The following is a 13,234-nucleotide window of genomic DNA, read 5'->3' on the forward strand; positions in this document are numbered from 1 at the left end:
CTGTTATTTATTTATTTATTTAAAGTTTGGCTTTCAGACTGGGGAGTTACATACTGAATTACATTTGCAAAAGATACTTGTTGGACTAAATTTTAAGTTAGATGCTCATATTTGTTTGAATGCTCTTAAAATAAGTTTCCATAATCCTCACGTTGTAATCAAAACCACTTTTACACCTTGCATTAACATGCACTCTGTATCTGATATCATGGCTACATAAGGAAGATGCATGTTAATGCAAGGTATAAATAAGTAAGACTAGAAAAGAAACATTTACCCTATGCATTTTATTTGAGTGTCCAAACTGAATAACGTCCTCGAAAAAGTCCACAATCTAAAGAAAAAAGTAGCATCTATGGCAATGTACACTCTGCTAAACACTCCCACAATGCAAAGCTTCCCATTTCATAGATGCAAAAAATGACATTAACCTGTTAGCAAATGATTATGGATGACTGTTGTGGTGAAACAGCTTTACTGTGGTAAAATCAAGAATTAACGATCTATGTTGAGAAATGATTAAATAACTGAAATGCTCTTAGGCCACGATACACAGCAGAGGTCTGGTTACACTGTGCAGGAATGCATTTAGAAAAAAACTATTTAAAATAAAGCTGAAAAAGAGAAAAGCTAAAAGTTAAAAAAATATAAGTATACCTTTCCTAGTTAATTTTTTAGTTAAAGTCTTATGCTGTAAATTACATTTTCTCATCACTTAGGGGATAATCTAACCAGTGTGGCAGCATTTAAAAAAACTCAATCGTCTTAAGAAAATTAAATTTATTATTCTATACCTTTGCAGGCCGGCCAGACAGCATTGATGCTTGCTGTTAGCCACGGGCGTCAGGAGATGGTGCGGGCGCTGCTTGAGTGCGGCGCTGACGTCAACGTGCAGGACGACGAGGGCTCCACGGCTCTGATGTGCGCCAGCGAACACGGCCGAGCCGAGATCGTCAAGCTGCTCCTGGAACAGCCTGGCTGTGACATATCAATCATGGATAATGTAAGTTGTTTTAGCTATTCATCTTGTGCTTACTGAGAAAAACTTTGAGAGACTCACTCTGAGTCTAATGCTGAAGCCAACTGCTTGATCTCTGACTGCTGAAAACATCTGAGTGTTTTCTGGTCTGGGATTCAGCTTAATCTGTGCTCAGGAAACGGTTCCTCATGGGAAACTGGTCTCTGCACTTTCCTCTCCTTGTCACCTCACTCTCTGTCTCTTTTTCCCTCAGTTAGCAAGATAGGCTGAAAGCTAAAGAGCCATTATCAGATTAGTTTCATCTGCTTTCCCCTCAAATCAGCACTGTTTACAGGAAACACAATCACTGGACTACTCACAAGCCCCCAGGGGATGAATTAGAAAGCCACAGCTCGTCTGCTCACAGACATAGCCTTGCAGATTTCAGACCCAGCGCCCTGCAGGCTCTTACTAGTCTGTCCATTTCTTAAAAAAAAAAAAAAAAAAAAGTAAATCAGCGATTCCTCATAGATCTTACAACAGTTTCATCAATAGGGCAGAAATCTTCCCCTGAAACGCTTCATTTGATTGTTAATCTGCACAGTTGTGTATTTTAAAGTGATTTTACAGTGGATTGGTCTGAATGTTTGAAGAGAGGCCAGGCAGACAGATATTTGAGTATTCACATCTGTCCCAGAACGAGTTGGCCACTGGATTGTGTTTCAGTGCAGCACAGCTGGACTGAGTGGCCGACCTGAAGGAGGAGGAGGAGGGGGTGGGGGGGTGGGAAAATATTTGGAAAAGCCCCCAGCTCCCCCTGTCCTCCTAAAACAAAGAACAGCATGACAAACCATGACTGCAAACCACAGTGGAGATACTGTATAAACTTAACTGCAGTCTAATACAACATTAAATCTTACCTTTGTAATGTTCATTCAGTTTGTGTTTAGACTGTTTTATAAAGCTGTTGACTGGTGTTTGTGATGCTGTTGGACTGTATTGTGTTCCACTAAGAGGTGTGTCTGTTATTTAGCCTGTCCTCACTGATATAAATAGGGTGAACAGGATAACAGTAACACCTGTCTGCCACACAATTCCACAGCACCACAAACTGCAGCCTCCATAATAACCATAAAGTTAAATAAACACCTCTAAAACAGTTTCAATTAAAAAAACTGAACAATATAACCTTCAAGAAGGTCAGATTTATTACAGAACTGTTGTTACATTGCATTAATTTTAGCCATGTTTACCTAAGTAACTGGCAACTAAGTGCAAGTAGAGAGAAACACAGAGCCTGTGAACCTTTTTAGTTTGACTTTCATTTCATGTGTTCTTTTGATTCAAGATGTAAAAGTGCATACACTAAGGTTTGGTACACAACTTTGGAGCCTGCTGAAATACATTTAAATGGTATTGTTTCTCTAAATCAAATGCATCTATTTCCAAGGCTTGAGTCCAGTTGCAGTGTTCCTTCATGATATTTCAGGATCTCTCTCTGGTAATTGGCCGATATTACATACACACGGCATAAACAAAAAGTCTGCATGTGCTGTGTTCTCCCTGCTGTGCAGAAAACTTAGCCATGACCCCAAAACCGACCTACGTACCAAACTGCAGATGTTTGTACCTTTACACCGCAGAAATCAACCACAGCAACCTACACTGACTGTGGAAGAATAAGCTGTAGAGTACACTTCAGTTTCTGGTTTTCCAACATTACATAAACCCTAAATTACTCCCTGCTGAAGTTTTATAGTCAAAACCACGGGTACTTACTTAGTGTAGATTTATGCTTTTATCCTGTTTGATGTGTTTGATGTAGTTACAGCGAAGGGCAATAACAAAAACAAAGAAATACTGAGAAAACAGGACAAATGAATGTCCTAGGACTTTACTGTCCCAGTATCCATCAGGAGTGATGTAACACACAGTCTTACAGTACAGAGCGGGTTTAGACGGCTGGAAAAGTAACAGCCATGTGTAATGTCGATCACATGGGCCATCTCAAACTGCAAAATCTCTCTGCTCTAGTTAGAAACTCTCTCTCGTGTTTTAAGGGTCAATGAACTCACTTCTACTCTCTCTCCTCTGCTGTCTGCAGGATGGCAGCAACGCTCTGTCCATCGCACTGGAGGCGTCTCACAATGACACAGCTGTGCTGCTCTACGCCCATATGAACTATGCCAAGACCCAGACTGCTGTGGTGAGTCCACCCTCCCATCCTCCTCCTCCTCCTCCTCCTCTGTGGAGATGTGCCCACAGAGACACAAGAATTTAATTTAGGCAAATAGGGAGTATCTGTGTAGTTTGAGTTAGTGAGAATGGGGTAGTCACACTTTGTAAATTTGACTGATAAGACGACAAATTTTGCATAAAAATACCTTATTAATCGCTTTATCTACATGTTAGGAAAAGGCACTAGAAGAAGAGGGAAATAAATTTGACCTACCTCATCTGGCCTGGTGATACTGTGATCAGGTTTAACAGCCTGAAAAGGAAGAATAAATGTCAACATGTGGAGTCAAGAGTTCACTTTCAAGTTGGCAGTGTTTCATTTTTTGGGGGTCACAAGCTCAAAGGTTTGAAACCAGCAGCTTTAAATCTGCTGAGAAAATGGCATGCGAGCAGGCTGAAGTTAGTGCAGGTCACAGTCACAACATAACTGTACAGTGAGCAATGTCTCTTGTATTTAAAGTGGGTAGGATCAGTTCCACGGCAGCTCTCCAAGTAGTTTGGGTGTGGGCAGCGTTGGCTGAAGGTGCATTGCTGCCCCCTGTAGGTGTTATAAAGTTCCTGTAGCTTGTGGGCAGTTAACTGAATAAAATACTGCCATCAAGTACTATTGCAACAAGATTGTTTACATTTAGTTAAATTTATGTGAGCACAATTTAAGTACACTTTTAAATGTGATTGTGCTCCATACTTTTAAAGTCATCACTGATGTTTTCAAAGTGCTGTGCAGTGATGTCCAAGTGTTATTTTTTCATTCCCCCAAAGTTTAATGGCTCTAAATAGCTCAAACAACTCAACAGTGTATTACGTACATCACTCCAGTCTAATGCAATCCAATAGAACTGTTCTATCATAACGTCAACTTTTACTATGTGTTTAATGTACATTTTTTCATACTTTTATAGAGGTGTTAATTAAACTGTATGTTTTAGTGTTGAGGTCATGGCTGGTGACAGTGTTATGCTGGGCTACATTATATTCTGAGGAGTTTCTAATATTCTGCCTAAACAGGGAGGACAACAAATCAGAGCATCACCTTTTAACTATGACCTCAAAAATAAACATTTAATTGAACTTGCACATTTCTAATAATGTAACCAAAAGTGAACATAAAGAGCTTTGTAAAGATAAATGTTGTGGCAGAGTTGTTGTATTGGACTGCATTAGATTGTATCTTATAAAGAGGAAACTGAGAGTATGAGGTGTTCAGAGACTGTGCCTACAACAAGCAGAAACCTGATTTAAATTTTGCTACCATCACCTTGTGCAGTTACACATTGCTCCCAGCGCTGCTGCCACACTCCCTTAATGTCCTGTTTATGGAGAGCCGTTTGAGCATTATCCATATTAAAAGCTAATCACTCTTTTACAGCAACTAGTAGCACTTTTGTGTTCAACAGAGGCCTTATTACTGACGCCACTCTAGTAGCATCAAAATCCAAACTAGTCAGCTTTTTGTTTCACTTGTGAGAGACATTTCATAGTCAACTAGTAAGCTCCAAAATGTTGAACTACTGAAAGCTATAATGCTCACTAGTCATACTTAGGAGGTGAGTAGACGTGTGCATTGAGGCTTTCTATTGGCTCTCAGGTCAAACTAAAAAATGCCAACCAATCAGGACCCAGGACTTTGTCATTTTCCCACCAGCTTCATTTGTACGTTGCACACTAGTTAAAATGTTAGCCTGAAGACCTGTAAGTAGTTGGTGTGTGTTGTGTAAGCTTACATGTTCGCTTGGACTAAATTATTTGGACCTTGCTAGTTAACAAGATAGGCTCCAAATGTTTACAAGTCAACTAGTAAAGGCTAAAATATACACTAGTGAGGTACAAAAAGAGTCACTAGTTTACTAGTAAGGTCAAAAGAGGTCAACTAGTGAGGTCAGCATTTTTGCTCTCATAATTTGTGCAGTAAATTGTGGGTAACTATTAACTACTGAGGTAAGTAGGTGCTACTAGTTAACATGTCAGAGCTGTTGTCGTTCACTACTGAACTAGTAAGGGTGTTACTAATTTGGTCCAGTGGGCCACTGGTGTCTCAAAAAGCTGACTAGTTTGGATTCTGGTTTTACTAGTTGCTGTAAAAGAGTGACTAATAAAAGTGTTTAATCAACTAGTTTGACCAACTACTCAACTAGTGCTAATGAAGACCAAATAAATTGAGGAAACTGAAGCCTGAAATGAAGGATATGGAATACATAATCACCTGGCTTTCCATAGTAGACCCAAGTCTCAGTGATGATCCTCGACCTGAAGGTTGGTTCAACCTTGGGCCTGTTGACGGAGATCCTCACAGACTTTCTGCTCCATGGTGAAATTACAAATGTTCACCTGCAAGAGGTCACAAAAATGTATTTAACACATGTCCAGATATCGTTCAGGTGACACAACGCAGAATACTGGCTCACAAAATCTGCTGCTTGCGTTATCCTATCGCATTCGCAACAGAAACAGTCTCTGAGCTTTTTGATCGCACCCCGTGTATTCGCTTGCTGAAAAATAAATTCCTCTTTTAAAACTTGACCCTGTTCTCTCGCATTGTGTCTTTCAGGGGAGTCCAAAGGCCCAGCAGCGAAGCCCCACCAGCCCCCACAAGCCCTGGCCCACAGATTGACTGGGTCATATCCGCTGTCTGAGGTGGACAGACAAGCAATCATAACTGGATATGAGCTAGGAAAAGCTCCACTGGAATTTACTTAAATATATATGTATTTATATATTGCCATATGTCCTGCATTTATAAGTATTGTTAATATGAAAATACTATTTTTCCATAAAAGTCGTGAATGGTTATGTTATATACTTGACCAATATGAGCTCCTAGCATGTCTGAATGAGGTCCCCCAGCTTTTTTTTTTTCTGTGACAGGAAATGAGGCCTTACATTTATTATTTGCACTCCACTAATATTTTACTGTTAAGGGTAACACACACAGAGGTGGCATATGATGCACAACAGAGAATCAGCAGCTGTTATTTTCCATATGAGCCCTCACGCTAACACAACAATAAGGATCACAGTACACGACTATCTTATGGTAAACCTCCGTGTTTATCAAATTGACTTCCTGGCTACTTTACCTTCACTTCTTTTTATTTAACAACATATCTGGTGTGTGTGTTGTCCTCTAGTCTACCCTCTCTGTCCTACCTTCGTTAACTGATCTGTGAACCTCTTCACCTTCATCGTCTGCACTAACTGTCTGTGCATTGTATGTTCATATAAATATATACATATATATATTCATGTCTAAAATAAACATATTTACATAAAAGCTGATTTGGAATGTGTGTTTTTCTTGAAGCATTATTTAATGTCTTTACACTGAGTGATCTGCATCTGCACTGAGAAAGAGTCTCAGTGTTAAAACACAAGCACAAACACTGACACTGTGTTTTCATACATTTTTCTACAACATAGCCAGCCTGTGAAATGCGAGGTGTGTCCTAACTCAGTGTTAATCAGCTAACATTAAGGTTATTGTGAATTAAATGTAATATCACACTCCTACCTGTGCTGAACAGAGGGACACTTGGGTTGTTCACTGTTCACTTTAGTCTTGAAGCCACTGCGTCTGAAAAGACAAACAAATAAATACAGAAGTTCAGCACCAAGAAAAAGTAAGTGAACACTTTGAAATTACCTGTGTATAAAATTGTCTTAAAGTACAGTCAGATCTACATCTGATTTACAGTTATGAACAAACAAAATCTAATCTATCATTGTGTTGTTCATACTGAATGAGTCAGTTTCAGGTTCAAAGTATGTGAATCCCTAAAAACAGCATCAAAGGTTAACTGGAGTCAGGAGTCAAAAAACCTGGAGTCCAATCTATTAAATAAGATTCAGTGTTTCCCCTGGGTTGACTGTTTTGGGGGCCAGGTGGTCTGGTCCAGGGGGACAGGGGGTTTCTAGATCGCGTGCATTTTGGGGTCAATGTCTGCCCATATTTGATTTTAGAGAGATTCATAGCGCTTTAATAGGCGCTTTAATTGTGTTTAACATAACAAGCTGTCAACCTGTCTCCTCTGCACACACGTGAGACAGGAGAGAAACACAGCAGTAAAACGCAGCAGAGACTGTCAAACTGAGCTGAAATTAAATGAGTGCACATACATTTGGTAAATAACATTATAAGATATTTAGTTTTCTTTATTTTTGAATTGGTTTCTTGGGGGGTGGGCAGCCCCATAAGACAATGGCAGGGGAAACACTGAGACTGGTGGTTCAGGTCAGAGCTGCTTTGTACGGTGGCCAGGTGACCTCAATACATTACAGCTTAAGAAGACACAAACAGAAGAACACAAGCAAAAGGGGGGAAACATTTCCATCAATTTGACAACACATGAGCTGCAACACTCACAACTAGGGGTGTAATGATACATCGATCTACACTGATTCTATTATCAACAATAGTATCAATCCAAAATGAAAACATCAATCACTCATTGTACATATTGTAACGCCAAGGAAGCGCGGAGATGCCAGCAAACTACAGCCCGAACTACCTACATCGACTCACTTTCAGCCCTTTTACTGTGGAAAGACCGTCTCCATGGCCGCTTCCCATCCTTTGATATGAATGGATATGATTGTGTTAAATCAGCAGATGATATTGTCTCATATCGATTGCTGGCTCCTCAATCAAATCAAATCAAATCAACGTCAACATCGACATCGACATCATATCGTAGCAGACTTTGTGATATCGGCAAACATCGAATCGTTCTCCATTGGATCGATATAATATTGTATTGTGATGAAACTTGTGATTTACACCCTTACTCACAACACAACCAGACAAAAGCCTGCAAATACTCACAACACAACCAAATACAAAAACGCACTGCAAATATTAACAAGACAACCCAATACAGACACGCGCAGATGACAGCGTGTTTCCAGGGAACAGAAAAAATGTGATCAAACTGGCTAGGACACTTCTGAAGTTACTGATGTCAGCTTCTCTGCAGTTGGTTGGGCAAAATGAGCTGAAGAATTGAGCTAATAAAGTAATGGTGCTAAGTTTTTTTTTTAAATCCAAAAGTCATGGTGGCAAAATTATTAGCTATTAAAAAATCACCAATTTTTATAATATTTAGGTTTTTTTTTTAATCATTACCAAATTTTTGCTGCAAAAACTTCTATTTCACCCTCCCAAATGTGAAGATTTTCTGATTGCTGCTGGATAAAACAAGATGCCTGAAGACATTAGGTACTAAGTATTCTCCTTACTTACCTACAATTAAAGGGAAAAATAACAGGAAGATTAATTGATATAGTTGCAGTCCTTATTCTAAGAAGCTTCACATTATATATGCAAATATTTTATTTCTTTTTCGGTTGTTGTAAAATACAAACTGGGACTGCACATTTAATAAAATGTACTTAGTCTCGTCAGCGTGACAGCTCGCTCTCTGCAGCCCTCATGAGTGTATCTGGTGACAGTCACACTTGTTTAACACTATACAAGGAGTAAACTACAAAGTCTATGAATTTATTATCTGATTATTTTGGGTTTATTTGTGGGTATCTCCTCCTCATTTATGACTGTGGGTGGATTTTCTATTACGATTTGGTTTAAAAGATTATACTCTTTTATTAGCAAGAATCATGCATCATTAGTCATGGCAGCACTGTGACAGTCATACCTCTCAAGATTCAAGTGGTGAGAATGTGAATCAGTTAATTACAAAGAAATAATGCTATAAACTGCTAAATACAAAGGTCTAAGTTACCTTCACGAAACATAATTTTCAACAATTTAATTAATGAAAAAGTTTGTGTAGAATAAGCGAAATAATGCTGAGGCCTAAATTATTTAGAAAAATCACGTGAGACCCTCTGGGATATTCATGATTAGTCAGTGTGGTTTTTGTTGTGACTGGTCAGCTGGGTTCACTGTGATGAATTTAATTGAAGCAAATGTGATTAGTAGTAGTAACAGCAGTCCTCTGAAGCACAAGGCAGTCAGCTGGGTGAGGTTTGACTTTGTGTTCAATAGCTACACAATCACAAAAAACAATAAACTTTCTTAACATAACTTCAGCCTAAATCTTTTTAACCTGTAGACAATATTTTGTGTTCTGTTGTTTTCTGTTGTGGTCTTTGTCTGGATTAAATGCCTTTAGTTCACTATCATAACAAAATGGCATCAGAACATTGGTTAGGAAATAAATGTTTTTGGTAATATTTAGGTTACAGCTGGTGAGAATGTTGATTGATATTTGCAAAATCTTTATAAATTTTGTCAGTGACATTATAGGATATTGCCATTCTGCTTATACCACTGTAGCTATTTCTTTGATATTTTTGGGTGTACTAGGCCTCTGCAGGTGGTTTTGCAAATCAATGGCCAAGACTGCTTTATTGTCATACTGGCTGTTTGTGATTTTTGCAAAATGATACAAATTAATTTTCCAAACTGTAAATCATGATATAAAATATCTTGATATATGAAATTAAATATAGTCTGATAAAGGACTGCCTTAGTCCTCATTTGACCAGTTATGTGTTATCATCACATGGCTAATACTGAAAACGTCAACACTGTTTCAACTATAACAATTTACGAAAGTGACGTGACAGAGGGGAAATCAATGATATAGTTCTTGGAAGAAATACAGCTGATGTGCAAAACTTCTTAGAAACAAAAGGGACATGCATTTAATCTGTGAAGTATAATTGTTATACAGCCAGTGCACCAAGACAAAACACATTTTATAGTGGCAATTTAGCAGTACTTGTTGAATTACTGACGTTCAAGTGCACTTATGAAACTACACCATAACAGCAGCAGCAATGGCAGTTCACCTGAAAAATGTAGCTGCAGCAGAAGCAACTCTGCAGCATTTTTCTTTTTAAAGTGAAGCAAACAAAGGATCAGAAATTGATCAAGCTTTATGCAGCTGACCGATCCATCAAAACTGCCTCGATTATAATGTTTATATTTTAATATTTTTGAACATTTCTGCAATTTATGTAACAAAAACATCATTAAAACCATTTGTTTGAGCAGGAAATAGCTATAATTGCATGTTTTATGTTTATTTGTTGAAAACCTTTATAATACATCTCAGTACTGTGTGTTATATTATTGAATGTAAAACTAGACTAACTGCCTTACACTATATATGTTTTCTAAGTTAACAAACCAAACTGGCTCACAGTTGTCATTTTAGTAGACCTATCTACACTGAAGACTTACAGTGTAAAGAAAAAAAAAACACATTATGGAATATGAATAATGGTTTCACCCAAATTTTAAACTTAAATCTGATGGTTTGTGATGTTACTTGAGAGAACAAGGACATTCAGGTGTTTAAATCACAGGATCAGTCAAAATGGTGCTGGAGAAATTTTTCATGTGTAATTTTCTCCTGCATGGGTGTCTTGAGGCTCCTGTGATGCTGTAGCCTCAGGGCCTCACATCAGGCTTTAAAAAACCAATGGATGGCCATTCTGACACCACTCAGCCAGCAGTTCACTACTGGGTTTGTTCCATTGTATCCTGCAGCGTCTTTCACTGACAGTAGAGCCAGAATGGAGTATCACCACACCTCAGAGATGAACGGTGTAGTTGCAGATTACTTTAGCATGTGCAATGAGTCTGAACGCAACGGTTTGTGCAGAGAAGAGAAGCACTCCGAGGACGCTGCAGATTCAAACAACCTGTGTCACATTGAGAAAGCTTACAGCACCATACTGAGTGAGCTTGGAGAGGACGTGGCCCGGGAGGGACTTTTACGTACACCACTACGAGCAGCCCAAAGCCATGCAGTTCCTCACCAAAGGCTACAAAGAAACGACCCAAGGTGAGAATAGTTACTGCCTTGATGTATTCAGACTATATTTTTACAAAAAAGAAATTTATCATATGAACACACTTCAAGAAAGGCAAAGGATGTTTCAGTATGGCTGTAACAAGTGTTTCATAGTCACACTTCATGTTGAAGATGTGTTGTCCCTGGTCTCATAAATGCAAGATCTTATCTCTTAATAATGTTAAACTAACAGTTAATCTTCACACAGATATCTTGAACGACGCAATCTTTTGATGAAAACCATGAAGAGATGGTGATTGTCAAAGACATCGATTTGTTCTCTCTCTGTGAACATCAACCTGGTGCCCTTCTATGCAAGGTAAATTAATAACATAAGACACAGACAACAAATTTACATGACTTCAGAGCACATACACTGATATATAATATAGACTGTATTGTAGCATAAAGACTAATAATAACACTAATACAAAAATATATATGTTATAAGTAATTATTTTTTCCAATGTTTCAGGCTCACATAGCATATCTACCAAACAAGAAAGTGGTTGGTCTCAGCAAACTCGCAAGGTAGGTGATGACAATACACACACAACACTCTCATGTGCACACAAACACAGGCACCTGTGTAACTCTCTTTATTCTATCTTTAAGAATTGTTGAGATCTACAGCAGGAGGCTTCAAGGTAAAAGTCACCACTTACTACACTATTTCTTCTCTTTATTTCTATAATGTTCGTATACGATGTTTAACTCAAAACTTTCTCCACAGTTCAGGAGCGTCTAACCAAACAGATCGCTTCCGCCATCTCTGAGGCGCTGGAGCCTGCTGGAGTGGCAGTGGTGATTGAGGCTGCGTGAGTAATTCAGCATCTAAAACTGTACCTAAAAGACATTGTCACTAAAAAAGCTTGTCGATGATAGTAACAAGCAGCTACGAAATCTTAATTACAACAGCAGCTAATGTAGAAAGTTCTGTTTTTAGTGAACATGTCACAACCCTAATGAATAGATCATGCTACAGTCATGGGGTTTTACAGAAATTTAAACAACACTGATTGTGTGTTTTCAGCCACATGTGCATGGTGATGAGAGGTGTGCAGAAGATGAACGCCAGCACTGTTACAAGTGTCATGCTGGGAAGATTTCATGACGATCCCGAAGTCAGGACAGGAGTTTCTGGCTCTTACAATGAAGAAGTAAAACGTTTTTACCTCAGCACACAGCTGGAAATTGTACAGTGTTTTAACCACTTACATGTTACATGTTTGTATCTCTAATGATATTTTGAAGATGGAGGTGCTCTTACTTAAGCTGATTTTTGTTTTGTTTTTGATTTTGTTTGAAGCAGTTGAAATATTAGACACAAGTAATGTCTCTCCATAAACCACTGTGAAATTAATAACTGACGGTGATATTTATTTAATGTGATGGACACAGTCTTTCACATTGTATACCTGTACATTTGTTTTGACAATAAAAACAAAGCTGGTTTCTATTTTTCTTGTCCATGTATTCTTATTTTTTAATACAGATTTTTAAAAATGATGGTCTGCATCAATATTGACGTTATCGCAGGTCCTTCCTTCCTGCCATTGTCAGACTCTACAATCAGCACTGTTCCCAGTAGACCACACACTCACACAGACCAACTTCACTAAGCTGCACTTTAATCCTACTCCATGAAACAGCTGCTAACACTCATACTGTGCAACATTATTTCACTCAGGGGTTTTATTATTTCGATCAACCAAAGGATATGATCATATATACATCTCACATGCCACACATCATAACCAGAAGAGACATACAAACATACACATCACAACAAAACTCCTCAACATAACCCAATCTTAAAATGTAGAAATAAATTCCTTCACCAGTCAGCACATCTCAGAAGTATAACAGCAACTTTTAGTAGAGTTAGTGTTCCAACTGCATTTTATTCTCCTCTACAGATCAGGTCAGAGTATTAAAATAATACTAAAACACATGAAGAGCCCTTAAATCTAACTAAAAGCAGGTTGTCAAGTTATGTAAAATGTTGTATCTCATAGCCTTTGACGTACTGTGTTTTAATGCTAATGTGGAAGGAGTGATATTACACATTACCACATCTTTCATCTGATTTGCTTTCAGTTATTAACCTCAGCCTGTTTCAGTTAATAATTAAGTTAATAAGGTCTAAAATCAGGACTTCAGAAAAACATGCAATCAGCTTGGTGAGTTATTCCCAAACATTTCGCTTGTGAAATGA

The 13,234-nt window shown here is 38.3% G+C and overlaps 1 protein-coding gene and 1 pseudogene across 2 annotated transcripts in view; both read left to right on the forward strand.

Moving 5' to 3' along the window:
* Nucleotides 1-6,472, forward strand: part of kank3 (KN motif and ankyrin repeat domains 3) — a 38,412-nt gene extending 31,940 nt beyond the window's left edge. For both annotated transcript variants that reach the window (XM_018667486.2, XM_018667485.2), the window contains exons 10-12: nucleotides 803-1,003; nucleotides 3,063-3,164; nucleotides 5,745-6,472. In XM_018667486.2, the coding sequence (XP_018523002.1) occupies nucleotides 803-1,003; nucleotides 3,063-3,164; nucleotides 5,745-5,807 (366 nt within the window). In that variant the 3' untranslated portion in view covers nucleotides 5,808-6,472. The remainder of the gene's footprint in view (nucleotides 1-802; nucleotides 1,004-3,062; nucleotides 3,165-5,744) is intronic.
* A 4,263-nt stretch (nucleotides 6,473-10,735) lies between these two features.
* Nucleotides 10,736-12,180, forward strand: LOC108902755 (GTP cyclohydrolase 1-like; annotated as a pseudogene).
* Nucleotides 12,181-13,234: the final 1,054 nt, after the last annotated feature.

This window comes from Lates calcarifer, linkage group LG17, assembly GCF_001640805.2.
Source record: "Lates calcarifer isolate ASB-BC8 linkage group LG17, TLL_Latcal_v3, whole genome shotgun sequence".
Classification (NCBI taxonomy): domain Eukaryota; kingdom Metazoa; phylum Chordata; class Actinopteri; family Centropomidae; genus Lates; species Lates calcarifer.